The sequence below is a fragment of the Podarcis gaigeae genome (genome assembly GCF_964106915.1).
Source record: "Podarcis gaigeae genome assembly, chromosome: 8".
Classification (NCBI taxonomy): Eukaryota; Metazoa; Chordata; class Lepidosauria; order Squamata; family Lacertidae; genus Podarcis; species Podarcis gaigeae.
This window is the reverse complement of record NC_139684.1, coordinates 90077138-90095021: the sequence shown is the minus strand read 5'-3', so window position 1 is coordinate 90095021 and position 17884 is coordinate 90077138. Positions and strand designations below refer to the sequence as shown.

At 47.8% G+C, this 17884-nt stretch overlaps 1 protein-coding gene and 1 long non-coding RNA gene across 3 annotated transcripts; one reads left to right on the top strand and one right to left on the bottom strand.

The window, feature by feature from the left end:
- The first annotated feature begins 616 nt into the window (after positions 1 to 616).
- Positions 617 to 16363, top strand: LOC310851360 (uncharacterized protein). Of its 2 annotated transcripts, none has more exons than XM_083753667.1 (6): positions 617 to 660; positions 1688 to 2169; positions 2822 to 2903; positions 4538 to 4620; positions 4933 to 5059; positions 12489 to 16363. In XM_083753667.1, exons 2-6 carry the CDS (start codon positions 1756 to 1758, stop codon positions 14921 to 14923), a joined length of 3141 nt encoding a protein of 1046 aa, XP_083609793.1. In that variant the 5' UTR covers positions 617 to 660; positions 1688 to 1755; the 3' UTR covers positions 14924 to 16363. The 2 variants fall into 2 exon arrangements, with proteins under 2 accessions (XP_083609793.1, XP_083609792.1); XM_083753666.1 differs by having other exon boundaries at positions 620 to 660; positions 1543 to 2169.
- LOC310851843 lies at positions 15730 to 17879 on the bottom strand. Its single transcript, XR_014567873.1, has 2 exons — positions 17630 to 17879; positions 15730 to 16302 (listed from the first exon to the last, which is right to left on the bottom strand). It is a non-coding gene; the product is annotated as an uncharacterized lncRNA (long non-coding RNA).
- Positions 17880 to 17884: the final 5 nt, after the last annotated feature.

The following is a 17884-nucleotide window of genomic DNA, read 5'->3' as shown; positions in this document are numbered from 1 at the left end:
GTAAGAATGCCAGCGTGTTCAGAAGACACAATGTCACCGGAGGGGGAATAAAAGGCTTCCTAGGAAAACCCCCTTGGCTGCTCCTGTGTTGCTTCCAAGGCGACTCCACCAAGAACATACATTTATGGCTGAAATACAGACACAAAGCAGCAGATGGGACAACACAGAATGCCCCCCCCAGCCATGTCTGGCAATGTCTCCCCCCTCCAGCTGCCCCTCCAGCCCCCCCCCGGGACCCCCTCTTGCTGGGACAGGGCTCTCTGCCCCGCAGCCCCCCAGGGGCCCCCAAGAGAGACTCCCCCCCCGGAAAAGAGACACCCCCGGGTCCCCCATCTGGCCCCCCCAAAGACCCCCCTCTCCCCCGCCCAGACGCCCCTTCGCAGCCCCGGGCAGAGAGAGGGGTTCCTCCTCCCGGACACGGGTTCCCCCTTCACACGCACACTCGCCCAGTCCCGGGTTCTGGGTCCGGCTTCCTCCTTGCCCCCCCCCCCCCTGGAAGAGGCAGCTCTGCGCCTGTGCGACGCCCCAGGCTCCTCCGCGGGGAGAGAGAAGGGTTAAGAGGCGGCGAGCTGGCTTCCTAGAGAGGACAGGAAAGGAAGGCGGGCCGCTCCTCCCCCCTCTGACGTCCCTTCCGGCCTCGCCCTCGCCTGCCGGGCTCTGGTGGGTCTCCTCTCGGGGGAAGCCTGGGGAACTCCCTGCCCCGGGAGGCGGGAAGGGGAGGGAAGAGAGGCTGGGGGTCCGGGAGGGAGCCAGAGGGAGCTCAGGCCCTGGCCAGGGAGGTGGGACTGGAAGACAGCGAGGAGGGAGAAGGACATTAGGAGGGACAATATTCTGAGGGAGAAGGGTATTAGGAGGGACATTATTATGAGGGAGAAGGATATTAGGAGGGACATTATTAGGAGGGAGAAGTATATTAAGAGGGACAATATTCTGAGGGAGAAGTATATTAAGAGGGACATTATTATGAGGGAGAAGGATATTAGGAGGGACATTATTAGGAGGGAGAAGTATATTAAGAGGGACATGAGGGAGAAGTATATTATGAGGGACATAATTATGAGGGAGAAGTATATTAAGAGGGAAAGACCATGAAGCTTCCCTTCTCTTTCTCTTCATAAATCTCTGTATGTCGGCCATTTCCCTCCCTAATTCTTTATTTGTTTGACTAAACTGGGAGGCAGTGAATGACAGGAGGGCCTGGCGTGCTCTGGTCCTGGGGGTCACGAAGAGGCGGACACCACTAAACAACAACAACAATTCTTTATTTGATGCAAAGTCCAGTTTCTGAGGCGTCTTCCGGGGCAGTTCCACCCAGAGGGCCTTGCCACTGTCCCCTCGGATCCAGAGCAGGAAGTCCCCAAGGGACAGTGGCTGGAGCTGGACATGGGCCCTGCTGCTCACCAAGCCACCCAAGCAGATATGGCTGGGTTGGGGCGAAGCTCTGGACTGTGAAGTGGGGTTGGGAGGGACCTTGCCTTGGCTCCAGATTACACTCACTTGTCACTCACAGTTATGACTTCTCCCTCCCCCTTCCCCCCACAGACAGCTTGGAGTCTGAGCTGTGGTGCAATCCAGCCCTGGTTCCTAGCAAGACTCAGCCACGCTTCCTCAGGAAACATTCTCCTCCTCCTCATCTTATAAGAGAAGAATGTGTTTGATTCATAGGATTTGCTGCACCTTGCATTAGGACCCACAGAACTTGGCAGAGGACCAAGAGGCTCCTTCCGATATCTTGGAGACCTCCAGAGAGCCCAGATGGATGAGCAAGACTCAGCTGGGCCTGAAGCAGGAAGAGGCCATGCCATGGAAACTGGGAGCAGTGGGGAATTCTGGGAAAACTCTGTGAAGAAGGAACTGGGTGAGGAGGACACCCTTTGCTCAGACGTGCAGAGCCAGCAGATCAGGCAGTTCTGCTTCCAGCAGGCCAAAGGACCCCAAGAGATTTGCAGCCAATTCTACCACCTTGACCATCAGTGGCTGAAGCCAGAAAGGCACACGAAAGCTGAGATGCTGGACCTGGTGATCTTGGAGCAGTTCCTGGCTGTCCTTCCCCTGGAGATGGAGATCTGGGTGAGGGAATGCGGAGCGGAGACCACTTCCCAGGCAGTGGCCCTGGCCGAAGGTTTCCTCCTGAGTCAGGCAGAGGAGAGGAAGCAGGCAGAGCAGCAGGTGAGAGAGACTTTCCTCTGGATACTCCCAAGGGGCTCCAAAGAGGAGGGAGAGTATTCCCAAATCATTTCCTAATGGCCCAACCATTTTTGGAAAGCATCCAGGAACAGATCTTCTTCTTCTGCTTCTTCTTCTTCTTCTTCTTCTTATTATTATTATTGATACTACACCCATCTGCCTTCCGGCACATATAAAAGCATAAGAAGACATCAGATGTCTTCTAAAAGTTATGCATTTTCTTATCTCCTTCTCACCTGATGGGAGGGCATTCCCCAGGGTGGGTTCCACTGTGGAGAAGGTCTTCTGCCTGGTTCCCTGTAACTTCACTTACCACAGTGAGGGAATCAGCAGAAGACCCTCCGAACTGGACCTCAGTTCATGGAGACCCTCCTTTGGGTATAGTGGGCCTTTGAGGCCGTTTAGGGCTTTAAGGTTCAGCACCAACACTTTGAATTGTGCTGGGAAACGTTCTGGGAGCCAGTGAAGATCCTTGAGGACCAATGTTTCATGGTCCTGGCAGCCAACCCCAGACACCAGTCTAGCAGAAGCAGGAAGCAGCTTTCACCTCTGTCCCCCGAAAGCGCTTGCCTCTGCCATTCCTTCTCTAACCCTTCTCCCCATTCTCTGTTTTGAATCCTTGCTGCTCTTTCAGAGGAAGGATCTTTGGACAGAAATGGGTCTTGATTCTTCTGAGGCAGAGAAGACTCCCTTGGGCGCCAGAGTGAGGCCTCTGGGTAAGGAGGAAGGAGTGTTTTCTCCCCCGTTTTGTCACATTCTCTTGGTTTTGAAACTAACCTGTGAGTTCTTTGCATCTTTTGGGGGAAGACACCTGGAGCCCAGAGCTCGGGGGGGGGGATGTATTTTTGCACAACTATTATATGAAATGGGTACAAATGTCCAAATGTTTATGATAGTAATTTGATTAGTTTACAATTACAGTCCAATAATAGCCTCCTTATAACAATGCGAAATTAGAATACAATTACTAATACCAATCTTATACTAAATGATATAATATAGGTGCCCCCCCCGCATGCTAAAACCAATTGTTTGATGATTTTCCTGATTTCTCCATTCCAAAATCTTATTAATTTCAATTACACTCCTGTCAAGATAACAATCCTTTATACAACAACTGCAGTATTAGTGACTTCCATTCTTATGGAAACATCAAATAATATATAAAACTACAAGTGAGGCACTCCAGCGATATCCTTACTCTTCCCATGTGTGGCAATCTTCCTGTTCGTGATGTTTTTTCCTGTCCTTGTAAAATATGTTATCTTTTCCTGGTTGTTGCTGTTCTCCATCATTCCTTGGGCGGAGCTAATATCCCATTGTGGTTTCAGAAATTCTCCATCGCTCTGTCCTGTGCTTCGTTGTTTGGCAACTTTAACAGCAGCTTCAAAAATCAAAATGTCCAAATGAATAACCTCTTTTAGCCATTTTTCTTCTACACCTGGGAAAGAGAGGGATCTGTCAGAATTCCAAATGACTCAGTAATGAACCTTATCAGCTCCCTCAAAATTTTCAGATTCCTTACATCCCTCTGTCTGGCCTAAGATAAATGCACATTTATCCAATTAGATTAAATTCCAAGTCCTTTTAGCATTATTCAGTTCAGTCTGTATATAATAAAGGATGGGGAAGAGTCAGCTCTAATTTTCCATCGTAAACATTTTGCAAAATAGAGCTTCCCTCCCTTTTTCCTTTTTTCCCCCACGCACAGTTCCATTTGATGTTATATTTCATATCTGCAATCCAGTTTCATCCCTGCTCACCTGTACATAGATATTTTCAACTAGTATTCAATCGCAGGCTATCAATTCATTAATGTACAGAAGAAAACTTTATATAAAGAAGCCATAGGCTCCTCTCCCCCCACTCACTGTCTTTCGCAGCAAATGAAGTTTATTCTCAAATTCAAACCTTAAAGACCTTGCAGCTGGTTTAATTGCACAGTTTATTATCTTTTTCAGCAGCGCCTGTACATTAGTCCACATTGAGCTCTAATTGACAGGAGAACCTCTGCTTCTTAATGGCGGAGAAAGAGGGTTTTCGGCAGGCGAAGGGCTTTTGCACTCAGCGCCTCCCGCAATCCATGCCGGAGCCGGAACCTGGTACCGAGACAAACTGGGAGTGAAGCCCGTTCCCCCCTGTCCCTGGGGGAAACGTGCAAGGAGAATTACCCTCAGTCATCCTTGTTTTTCCTTTGCCAACGATCTCCCGCTGCCTCCATTAAGGCAGAGCGGAACCGGAAGCTAGCAGGGGAGACTTGGACGAAGCTCCATCTGCACTTAGAGATGCACTGTTTCACCTCTGAGAGAAGCAGGCGCTCACGGTTTCCACTTACCGTTGTCTCTCCCAGGTGACGGAATGATGCCACCAAGACCTGTTCCTTCATCTTTTCATGGTGGTGGAGGGGAGGCAGCAGCTGTGGACCCAGATCAGGTAGGGGGAAGGAGCCTTGTGGGGAAGGACTGCTTGGATGCAGACTGGCTGGACGCAGAGGAATGGTGGGAGGAGCCAGAGAAGAGGGAGCCGACTGGGAGGAGGGGGAGGAGGAGGGGTCTGAAGCTGGAGAGGGAAGAGGGCTGAGGGAGCAGAGGGAGTCTGTGGCAGAGAGCAGCCCAGACTCCGAGGCAGAAGCTGCAGCAGGAGAGAGGAGGGATGAGGAAGGCAGAGAGGGGTCTGGCCGCTGTAGAAAACAACAGAGCCAAGTGAATGTTCTCTAAGAGGACAGCCTTTTTCCTTTTCTGTTAGGGTCCAGTGTGCTTTGAAGATGTGGCTGTCCATTTCACAGACGAGGAGTGGGCGTTGCTGGATCCTGACCAGAGAGCTCTCCATAAGGAAGTCATGGAGGAGAATCGTGGCATCTTGGACTCTCTCGGTAAGGCTCCCTATTGGATCATCCTATCTGTTTTGTAATGCAAGACATCTCTCTATGTGACGAACCTCTGATATTTTGATGGGGCTCAACAGCGCCACCCGCAGCACCTGGGATGTTAACACTCCCACAGCAAACCTTGAATGGATGGCTATTGATTGCTTTCCCTGTGAATATTCTTCCTCCAGTTCTGCCTTTGTGAAACATGGACAGGCTCCTCTGAACTGCCCAGGCCTTCTTCAATGTAGGCTTCAGAGTGATTTGGGATGTTGAAGTAGCTTCAGTCACGTTTCCTGCTTTGTTCTTGCTTCTGTCTCTCTCTGGTTGACCAAAGAGTCGCTTGACATTGGAGATGGCACAGATTCCACAACTGAACCAAACAAACTCCATCCCAAAACAGAGCCAGGCTTTTTGAATCTCAGGCAGTGAACCCTGTAGTAACAATAATGATAATTTTATTATTTTTACCCTGCCCATCTGACTGGGTGGCCCCAGCCACTCTGGGCAACTTCCAACAAATAGGAAAAACAACAACAACAGCAACAACAAACATTAAAAACTTCCCAATACAGAGGTGCCTTCAGAAGTCCTCTAAAAGTTGCATCGTTATTTCCTTGACATCTGATGGGGGGGGCGTTCCACAGGGTGGGTTCCCCTACCGAGAAGGCCCCCTGCCTTGCCTCGTCCCCTGTAATTTCTCACAATAATGTAACATTTAAGTACAGTGGTACTTCGGGTTAAGAACTTAATTCGTTCTGGAGGTCTGTTCTTAACCTGAAACTGTTCTTAACCTGAAGCCCCACTTTAGCTCATGGGGCCTCCTGCTGCCGCTGCGCTGCCAGAGCACGATTTCTGTTCTCATCCTGAAGCAAAGTTCTTAACCTGAGGTGCTATTTCTAGGTTGGCGGAGTCTGTAACCTGAAGCGTATGTAACCTGCGGTACAAGTGTAAGGAAACTTGAATAATAATAATAATAATAATAATACTGATATGACAAGTTTCTGCTGCATTCTGTGATGTCGAGAAATTAAGAAAACATCCAAATTGGTTTAAGGTGATGCACATCATCATTAAATGTTTAGCCACTAAAGAAATTTAAATTTGGCAGCTGCTACACACATTTGTTCAATATATGAAAAGTGTTTTTCAGCACATAGAAGTGACGCGCAGCGTAAATTAATAATGCAGAGTTTTAAAGAATAAGAGCTTTACTGAGTTAAAATAAACTTCTTCATAAACAATATGGTTCCAAACAGGTTGACTGAGATTCCATACTGACTGTTCACAACTGAGGCAGACTGACTCTGACTGAAATCTTTCAGAGAACACACAGAAAATGGCTGCTAAGTCACATGTCAGAGTGACTCAACCCTTAGCTGTTAGGCCTGAATAACTTTAGTAGGCCCAAATGATTGTGCAGTCCCAGCACTTCCCAGCCTGCTTTGCTGCTTCTGCTCACATGTGTCTTTGTCACATGACCCTCCCCAAAGACCTAGAGAGCAGAAGTATAAACATGAAAAATTAACTTTTCACCTGGTGGCAATTTGGCTAGTGTGTAAACCTTATTTTCTTTGAATGATCCCAACTCTTCTTTCATGGCGTCAAACCACTGGGTTTGTTCCTTAGAAGGTAGTTTCAGAACTTGAGCAAAGTCCTGTGGCTGTGTACAATTCACATGACACACTTTTGTTGTGCCAAAAGTCAATTTATCGGGGGAATACCCTTGGTAGTCCATGTGGACCTTCTAGGAATAACCACTGGGCTTTCCTTCTCTTGTTGCTCCTCCAGCTCATCATTTTGTTGTTCCTCTGATTCACTGCTTGTGGCACTTTGCAAAGTGTCAGTGCCTGAGGGCAAGTTTTCCCCACTTCCTATCCTTTCCTCAGCAGCTGGCTGCCTGACAGGCTCCTGTGGCTGTCCTGAGAGAGGAATTAAAATACTAGGATTGGCATGAACCTGTTCCCACCTATCCTGTTCAGCAAATTCAGCATTTTGTGAAATGACTACTTGGCCACATCCCAAAGCAAAACGATAAGACCTGCTAGAATAGCCCTGATAGCCAATGAAACATAGCACTCTGGTTTTAGGCTCACCTTTGCGTCTCAGAGACTTGGGGATATGAACAGAAGCCCAAGTCCCCCACACATGTAAACCTGTGTAATCCGGTTCCTTCCCAAAAAGCATTCTGTAGGGAACATCTGTAGGGAAGAAATGGAGACAGAGATTTTACTTTCTTGGGCTCCATGATCACTGCAGATGGTGACAGCAGTCACGAAATTAAAAGACGCCTGCTCCTTGGGAGAAAGGCGATAGCAAAACTAGACAGCATCTTAAAAAGCAGAGACATCACCTTGCCAACAAAGGTCCGTATAGTTAAAGCCATGGTTTTCCCAGTAGTGATGTATGGAAGTGAGAGCTGGACCATCAAGAAGGCTGATCGCCGAAGAATTGATGCTTTTGAATTCTGGTGCTGGAGGAGACTCTTGAGAGTTCCATGGACTGCAAGAAGATCAAACGCATCTGTCAGGGGCTCAGGAGCAGAGGCACAGGGAAGAGGGGAGATGGAGAGCGAGGGGGAGGAATCTGAGGGGAGCGTAGGAGGGGACAGTGGTCCGAGGGATTCCATGAGCCTCTCCAGCGAATCGGAAGATTCACAAAAGGGGGCGCCAGTGGCCAGTGGCCAGGGGGTTCCCAAGGGGAACGCCCCAGGAGCAAGGGGGCAGCAGGGACTCCCAGAGCAGTAGTTGGAAATCAGGACCAGCTTCCCCACCAGAGCAGAGTGGGGGGGAAGAGTCCCAGGTATCGGGGCCAGTGCTTTCCCCACCAGGGAGAGGAGACGAGGCAGAGCTGACCACGCCTCCATCGGAGAGTCAGGCAACGGAGGGGAGGTCAGATCCGGCCAGTGTCACGGAAGAGGGAAGCAGTGATAGAAGCAGTGTAACGGTTAGGAGAAAGGTCACTGGGTTGGCGCGAGAAACAAGTTCAAATGTACAGGAGCGCGGGACAGCAGAGAATGAGGATTGGGAACCGGGTCCTAAAGCCCGCCGGAGGCAGGGGGAGGAGTTAAGCGACTCAGCGTCGGAGGAGTCCAGAAAGGGCAATGTCCCGGTGGGCAGGAGGACCCAGAGGAGGAGAGAACAGCGCAGAAGGTGGAGCAGGGCTAGGATCTTAAACTGGTGCGGAAGGGGAGGTGATTCAGACGGGACTTCGCCGATCTAAGGTCTAAGACGTAGGGCTGCACGCTCTGGCGTTGAAATGGAAACTAAACTTCAATAAAGACTTTTGTACATTACATCAACCTGGCGTTGGTCCTCTGTGAGCTGGGACCTAGAGGCAGCTCTGACAGCATCCATTCTGAAGGAAATCAGCCCTGAGTGCTCACTGGAAGGACAGATCATGAAGCTGAGGCTCCAAGACCACCTCATGAGAAGAGAAGACTCCCAGGAAAAGACCCTTATGTTGGGAAAGATGGAGGGCACAAGGAGAAGGAGACGACAGAGGACAAGATGGTGGGACACTGTTCTTGAAGCCACAAACATGAGTCTGACCAAACTGCGGGAGGCAGTGGAAGACAGGAGTGCCTGGCGTGCTCTGGTCCAGGGGGTCACAAAGAGGCGGACACGACTAAACGACTAAACAACAGGGAACATCACCCGTGGCAGTAGTGAAAGTACGGTTCACTAAAAAATTGACAGTCAGGAGAGCTTTTCCCCAGAGCTTTGCATCATTTTGCAATCCTGCATCAGTTAACAAGCTGTTCTTTACAATTTGCATGACACCCACACGTCTCTCTGCAACTCCATTTTTCCTTTTTAAAAAATATAATTTTTATTAACAAACCAATCAAATCACATTAGTTCCAAATTACACATCCAAATTTTTAAATTTTTGTTGGGGGTACCCATGCTTCGAGCTCAGAAAGGGATCCAAACATCTCTCTTGCTGCTGCTTTAATGTTCACAGTTCTGTCCAGATAGTATTCACAGTTCTGTTCAATCTTCTCTTTATTATTTTCCTCATCCTCCTGTTGTCATATATTCCTTACTTTGTGACCTCTGATAGTCTCCACAAGCGGGTTGAAAACAAACATTGTTATGTCCTGTGTGGATTTTATTCCTCCAAGAGCCATATTCAAACAGACAGACCCATTTCCGCACTTCCGTACAAAACATTCTTAAAGTCTGCCCGTTAATTCTCGCAGGTCTGTCAGTCTCTCCTCAATCTTCTCAGGGGGTACTGCCAAGTCAAACTCACAGTCCGATATAATAACAAGCCATGGTCTCCTCTCCCTCGATCATAAATCCTGTAGCCAGACCTGCCCTAACAAGTCTCTTTTTATAACTGCGTCACACAGTTCCCAGATATTCCGCAAGCCATGCCTTTGATTAGTGATTTATTTCCACACAGTTCTTAATCATCCTGCTTGTTATCAGTAATTGCAACGATTCTTCTTGGGGGGAGGATTGTTAGGTACTCACATAAGATAAAAAAAGAAAAGCCCCCCCCCTTTCAGTCCCGTTCTGACATACCGACCATTTGATGTATCTTCTTCTTAATATGTTGTTGAGTCCAGCCCGTCGCTCCACTTCACAGAGGTCACTTTAGTTAGCAGTCTTAACTCCCGATCTTCACTCGAAATATGTGCATTTGCTTCTCTCTAATTGTTTATTTTGAGCTCCTGCAACCAGGCCGCATGATCAGACACAGCATCAGGGAGAGCCGTCCAACACGAGTGTTGTGCACCTAGTGCCCTCACCCCCTTCTTTCGAATCCGGGGGTGATTTATGGCAACCGCAGGCGAGGCAGTGTTCCCCATTCCCTTGGGGTAACAAGGGAGGCTGCATACTCCCATATCAGCCTCTTAATTACCTCGTGTGAGACGGAGAGATGGTATTGTCGGCCATCTTCCAATGCTCCCCTAGCGGCCCCCTGCAACTCCATTTTTCCAGGGACTATTTGGACATGTGAGACGATGCGTTATTCCATAGCGTTTAAGCCATGCCTGGAAATGATTACTTAAATATTCGCCTCCTCGGTCGGTTTGGAGTTGAATAACTTGCCTTTGAAAACGTCTTTCTGCCCATACCTTCCAGGACTTAAAAGCATCAGCACATTCTGATTTGTTTCTCAATAGATATAGCCATGAATACCTTGTTTTATCATCCACAATAATTAGGCCATATCTAGATCCTCCCTCACTCTCTGGAAAAGGACCAATTAAGTCAGAATGAACAAGTTGCAAAGTAAGTGTCGAAATTCTATCACTTCTACCTGGTATTGGTTGCAACTTTGATTTTGCTTGCTTGCAAATAGCACAATCAAGGTATGTGCTACACTGGTTAACATTTAAATCTTTATATATTTTTTGCATGTTCTCCAGATATTTGAAACTTGCATGCCCCATTTTTCTATGCAAAGCATGGGAGCAGTTTTTATGTGGGCAATTAGAGTTTTGCTGACATAGTTCAGTTATTAACACATCATTTTTTTCCAGCTTTAGGTCTCTCTGTGACCCCATCACTTGGCGGAGAGTTCTGTAAAGGGTACAAGGCATCCACCATTTTTGGAGAAGCAATTTCCTTGCCCTGCTTCTTAATAAAACACTATCACCCACAAATATAAATTCAAAACCAACAATAAAGAAAATTGACAATAAAGAAAATTCTAGTTCTTCAACAAACAATACATCCCTCAGTTCTGCATCTAGGCATGGCATATAACACGTACCTATACCTGAGATTGGGCAATGCCGCCCATCAGCAAGACAAATGCTGTCCTTGCCTTTTGGCAATTTGCTGAGTGTTATAAAGCAGTCAGGGCTGTTCATTATGATTCTGGCAGAGCCAGAGTCCAAAATGTAGCTGTCTGGAGAAATTTTCTTTTCTTGCGGCGGCCGAGATGAAATGCATCCGCTTTTCTGTCTCACAGGGATCACTCGCTTTTCCTGGGTTTTTTCACGTGGCAATCTTTCTTCATGTGCCCGAGCTAGCCACACTGATAGCATTTCTTTGCCAACATGGCATGATCCGTGGAGCATTCTTCGGTCCCATCTCCTCTTGAGAATCTGGGTTTGTGGTTAGCAGGGCGACGCAAACTCCTCTGGTCTGCCTTCTCACTCAGCTTTTCCACGCGCTTTTCAGATTCCTCCTGTAGACGGGCTGTTACATACGCCATTGATAAATCTTCTTGCCTCATGCTTTCAAGAGAGGCTATCACAATACTAAAGCTTGGTGGGAGACTGGATAGCAGGATATAGACTTGATCCAGGTCTGGAAATCTTTTACCTCTCTTTTGCAACTGGAGGAATAACATGCGCAAAGTCTGGAGGTGTGTAGTTAAACATCCGCCTTCAGGCAGCACTGTTCTATACAGTCTCCTAGTTAGTCCAGTTATTGAACCAGCACTGTCAGACAGGTGTATCTGATCTAGACGATCCAAATATTGTTTGGCAGAGTCCAATTCTGCAATGTGCAGGACCTGTGGTTCCTCTAGAGCCAACAAAATGTGCGCTCGAGCTCTATCATCTTCTTTCTTTTCCTGCTCAGAGGGTTGTGGATTCAAACCAGTTTCCACACAGTACCAAAGTCTATCATGTTTTAGAACCAGTTCAAGCTTGAGAGCCCAAGTCAGGTAGTTCTTACCATTCAGATGTTCCATCTGGGCAGTGTTGCCAAGATTAATAAACCGCAGGTTGCTGAGCTGACATGGTTTCTGCTCCTTGCTGCACCGGGTCTGCTTCTTTGGTACACGACCTCACCACTGGACCTTCAGTTCCTTTGAGGTCCTCACCAACATCACCCTGATTCTCCAGCTTTAGCAATTTGCCATCCATAAAACACAGGGCCCCATGACCTGACACGAAACGTAAATTAATAACGCAGAGTTTTAAAGAATAAGAGCTTTACTGAGTTAAAATAAACTTCTTCATAAACAACATGGTTCCCAACAGGTTGACTGAGATTCCATACTGACTCTGCTCACAACTGAGGCAGACTGACTCTGACTGAAATCTTTCAGAGAACACACAGAGAAAATGGCTGCTAAGTCACATGTCAGAGTGACTCAACAGTTAGCAGTTAGGCCTGAATAACTTTAGTAGGCCCAAATGATTGTGCAGTCCCAGCACTTCCCAGCCTGCTTTGCTGCTTCTGCTCTCACGTCTTCGTCACATGACAAGAATATAGTACAGATCCATATTTAAATTTGAAAAAAATGACAGTACCAGGTTAAGCTGTACTTTTAAACACCTGAGAGAGAAAACATCTAATATTCAACTTGATTTGTATACGAAACTAGACATTTTTACAAAACAAAAGGAACGTTATAACATCTAACTCCCTTCAGTTCTTCCCCTGTCCCAAGCATTAATTAGCATTGTTTCATAATTTGGTACTGCACTTCTTCCCGAGACTCTAATCCATTTGCCTCTTAGTTTCAGGTGGTGATGAATTGGAAATGAAGAACAAGGGAGACCACAACGAAATCCACACAGTGGAGGAGCCATATCAGGATTCAGACTGTGGAGAGAGCTTCAGTCAGAGCTCCCATTCCACTTCCCATCAAAGAAATCCCCTTGAGAAGAAACACTATCAGTGCTTGGAATGTGGAAAAAGCTTCACCTGGAAACAGAGTTTGGCTGCCCATCAAAGAATTCATACAAAAGAGAAACCCTATCATTGCTTGGAGTGTGGAAAGAGCTTCAGTCACAGCCACAATCTCACTTCCCATCGTAGAATTCATACAGGAGAGAAACCATATCACTGCGTGGAATGTGGAAAGAGCTTCAGTCAGGGCTCCCATCTCACTGCACATCAAAGGATTCATACAGGGGAGAAACCCTATCACTGCTTAGAGTGTGGAAAGAGCTTCAATCAGAGGGCTAAGCTCACTTCCCATCAAAGGATTCATACAGGGGAGAAACCCTATCAGTGCTTGGAATGTGGGAAGAGCTTCAATCAGAGGGCTAAGCTCACTTCCCATCAAAGGATTCATACAGGGGAGAAACCCTATCAGTGCTTGGAATGTGGAAAGAGCTTCACTCGGAGTGCCCATTTCACTTCCCATCAAAGGATTCATACAGGGGAGAAACCCTATCAGTGCTTAGAATGTGGAAAGAGCTTCAGCCAGAGGGCCCATCTCACTTCCCATCATAGAATTCATACAGGGGAGAAACCATATCAGTGCGTGGAATGTGGAAAGAGCTTCAGTCAAAAAAGCAGTTTCACTTCCCATCAAAGGATTCATACAGGAGAGAAACCCTATCAGTGTGTGGAATGTGGAAAGAGCTTCACCAGGAAAGAAAGTCTAACTGTTCATAAAAGAAATCATAAAGGGGAGAAACCGTATCAGTGCTTGGAATGTGGAAAGACATTCACCAGGGAAATAATTTTCACTACCCATCAAAGAATTCATACAAAAGAGAAACCCTATCACTGCTTTGCGTGTGCAAAGAGCTTCAGTCACAGCTATACTCTCACTTCCCATCGTAGAATTCATACAAGGGAGAAACCCTATCAGTGTGTGGAAAGTGGAAAGAGCTTCAATCCGAGTGCCCATCTCACTTCCCGTCAAAGGATTCATACAGGGGAGAAACCCTATCAGTGCGTGGAATGTGGAAAGAGCTTCAATCATAGGGCCAATTTCACTTCCCATCAAAGGATTCACACAGGGGAGAAACCCTATCAGTGCGTGGAATGTGGAAAGAGCTTCAGTCAAAAGAGCAGTTTCACTTCCCATCAAAGGATTCATACAGGGGAGAAACCCTTTCAGTGCCTGGAATGCGGAAAGAGCTTCAATCTGAGGGCCCATCTCACTTCCCATCAAAGGATTCATACAGGGGGGAAACCCTATCAGTGCGTGGAATGTGGAAAGAGCTTCAGTCAAAAAAGCAGTTTCACTTCCCATCAAAGGATTCATACAGGGGAGAAACCCTTTCAGTGCTTGGAATGTGGAAAGAGCTTCAGTAAGAGAGCCAAGCTCACGTCCCATGAAAGGGTTCATACAGGGGAGAAACCCTATCAGTGCGTGGAATGTGGAAAGAGCTTCACCCGGAAAGAAAGTCTCACTGTCCATCAAAGAATTCATAAAGGGGAGAAACCATATCACTGCTTTGCGTGTGGAAAGAGCTTCAGTCACAGCTATAGTCTGACTTCCCATCGTAGAATTCATACAGGGGAGAAACCATATCAGTGCTTGCAATGTGGAAGGAGCTTCCGTCAGAGAACCAAGCTCATTTCCCATCAAAGGATTCATACAGGGGAGAAACCATATCAGTGTGCGGAATGTGGAAAGAGTTTCAGTCACAGCTACGATCTCACTTCCCATCAGAGAATGCATACAGGGGAGAAACCCTATCAGTGTGTAGAATGTGGAAAGAGTTTCAGTCACAGGGCCAAGCTCACTTCCCATCAAAGGATTCATACAGGGGATAACCCCTATCAGTGTATAGAATGTGGAAAGAGTTTCAATCACAGCTACGATCTCACTTCCCATCAAAGAATTCATACAGGGGAGAAACCCTATCAGTGCTTGGAGTGTGGAAAGAGCTTCAGCTGGAAACAAAGTTTTGCTTTCCATAAAAAAATCCATACAGGGGAGAAACCGTATCAGTGCTTGGAATGTGGAAAGAGATTCATTAACAGCTCCACACTCACTTCCCATCAAAGAATTCATACAGGGGAGAAACCCTTCAAGTGCTTGGAATGTGGAAAGAGCTTCACCTGGAAAATAAGTTTCACTTCTCATCAAAGAATTCATACAGGAGAAAACCCCTTTCAGTGCCTGGAATGTGGAAAGAACTTCACCAGGAAGGTAGGACTCAATGCCCATCAAAAATTACACATAGCAGAGGAGTCAGATCAGTGTTAGGAATGTGGAAAGAGCTTCAGAGAAAAAAAAATCTCATTTCATCAAAGAATACATACAGGGGAGGAATCATATCAGTGCCAAGTGTGTGATTGGAAGGAGTTTTGAAAGTCTGGCCTCATTTTTAAAGCTCTTTTTTTAAAAAGGACGTTTTAGAAAGACTGAGAGCTGGCTGAAAAAGCCAAAATCAGGACACGTTTGGACAAGTTTGTTTCTTTTTGAAGGAAAATATTTCTTCTACTCTGAGCCCCTTAAAGAGAATTGGATTCCTGCCAGTCAACCACTCTTACCTGGACATCTAAATTGCTATGTCTTCTTGGACACTTTCTTTTTTTCTTTTTCATGGTTCATCTCTTAAAGTTATTATTTGGTTTATTTGTTTAACTCGAATCTTAATTTGAGAAATTGGATTTTATGTTAGACAGCTTACGTATCAGGCTAGAAGGAAAAGGGAGAACAGGAAAAATGCAGGAAACATAATCTGACTAAAGAGATGAAGGAAGATTTGGAGAAGCTATTAGCCCGAATTGATAGAAATAGTGAAATGGTGACAAATTTGACCACTAAAGCAGAGACACTGACAAAGAAAACAGAAGCGCTTGATATCTCCATGAAAGGAAGGGAGAAGTCTGAAAAGCTGAAAAAGAAGACAAAAAATGGAAATCAGAACAGGAGACGCTTAGGATTGATGTGGATGGTTTGGGTGGAAGATAAGAGGCAACTGCGGGCGCTTTGGCGGTTCTTGAGATGAGACAGAAAGCCCAGCCTCTGAGACAGAGAGGAGGGAGGAGAGCAGGATTTTAGCAAAGGTTTGAGCGGAGTGGCTGGGAGTGGAAGAGGAATTCATGGAGGAGGCGCCACCCTCCTCACAGCCGGGGGTGGTGGTTTTTTGGCAGATAACCAATGTGAATAAATCCCCCAGTGCCACCCCCTGGCTGGTCTTCCTGTCTCCCTCTCCCTGTGCCCCCACCCTGCCCCAATCAAAGTCCCAGCCAGCAGCTGCCCCCCAGGACTTCCTCCGCCCATCTTGGGGCCTCAAGGCATGCAGGCAGAATTTGGTGGGGGGCCAGGCTGGGCTCAGAGGTCTGCTTTCCTCTCCTTGCACTGGGAAGCTTGTCTACTAACTAATGGATAAAGAGTTGTTTGGAAGACTAAGCCATCTCTACCCCCCACCCTGTTTTGAAATAAAGCCTATTTAAGAACTGGGGACACGGAGGCAGGAGAAGGTTATGTACTAAGCTTGAATCCTAGAACAATAGGCAAGTAGGATCCTAGAATGCAACAACTGATTGACTTGCAGGAAAAGACCAATCAGGCTCCAGGAGGGAAGCAGAATCAGCCAGTCAGACTGGACTCGTTGTGTAAATAATGTATATAAAAGCCTGAGGTTTGGGGGGCAATTAAATCACTGTTTTACAAGCTTCAATAAAGAGCATGAAATCACTACAGGACTCTGAATATATTTCACTGGCGATGAGGGTGGGATCCTGCTGAGCTGTCTGCCGCTCACCGTACACAGCCACCACAGGCAGCACAGAATTGCACCGGTCATCCAGGCTACAGCTCCAGGACCCAAGGACCCAGAATGGCGACAGACCACCGGTTCATGCCGTTCAGCCCAGCCTCAGGAGACTGGGAAGAATACGCCACCCGCTTCCAGTTCCTCCTGGAGGCAAAGGACGTCATGAGACACAGCCAAGAAGAGGGCAACCTTCTTCAGCATCTGTGGAGAAGAAACGTTCAAGATCGCCCAAGCCTTCCTCGCTCCCACAAATATTGTGACTGTTCCCTATGACACGATAATAGAACGGCTGAAGGGGCACTTCTCGCAACAACCCTCGGGGGTAGCGTGTCGAAATGCCTTCTAGGCAAAGCGGCAGGTCTCCGGAGAAACCATAACCGGGTATGTGACCTCCCTCTGCCAGGCTGCCCGGCTCTGCAACGTCACAGAGCTGGAGAACATGCTCCGCGAGTGCCTCGTGGGCGGCCTGAGGGACAAGAAGCTGCAGTGGCGCCTCTACGCCAAGAAGGACCTGACGCTCCAGGCTGCCCTAGAGGAGGCTTTAGCAACTGAAGCTGCTGAGAGGTCAGCGCAAGTAGTCCAATCAAACATGTTATCCCAAACGAGGATCCACCACGAGGACCTCACCGACGACTCAGAATCCGACTGGGAGGACGTGCACTGAGTGCAGCAGCGCACATAAGCTGCACGCCCACCACGACAGCCTCGTCCGGAAGACGGGAACTGCGCAAGTTGCGGGGAGCCACGAGCAGAGGACTTGCCATTTCCGCAATGCAGAATGCCGACAATGCAGAAAAGTGGGACACATTGCCCGGGTGTGCCGTGCCTGCCCTGCCCGACGCCTCGAACCACGTGGCCGACCCAAGAGTCCCAGGCCCTATGGTCTGACACACCAAGGCAACTCGACGGAGATCACAGACTGTCAGGTATACCAGTTGCCTCATTCTAATGCGGAAAAAATTTACATCGAAGCACAGATAGAGGCAGCCCCGTGCCGCCTGGAGCTTGATACAGGCTCAACCCTGTCCATAATCTTGGCATGGACATTAAGGAAATAGTGTCCCAGTGGCGGCTCCAAGTTTGGCCAGCCCCATTCACCCTCCGGGAGAATTACATAAATGCAAGGTCCCCACGATGGAGGTGGAACCTTCAATGTACAATATCGAGGGTGGAAGTGGCGGTTGGACTTGATCGTGGTCAAGGGGTGCTACATTAGCTTACTGGGGTTGGCGTGGTTTGTGCCACTGGGGTTAGCCATCACCGGGGTGAACCGCAGCAGCTCCCACGTGGAAGTGGACGCCATGTGCAAAGAGTTTCCGGAGGTTTTTGATGGGGCATTGGGATGATATACTGCCCCACCCGTTGGCCTACAACTAGACCCCGCCATACGACCCATCAGGTTCAAGGCCCACCAGGTCCTGTTCACCCTCAAAGCCCCGCAT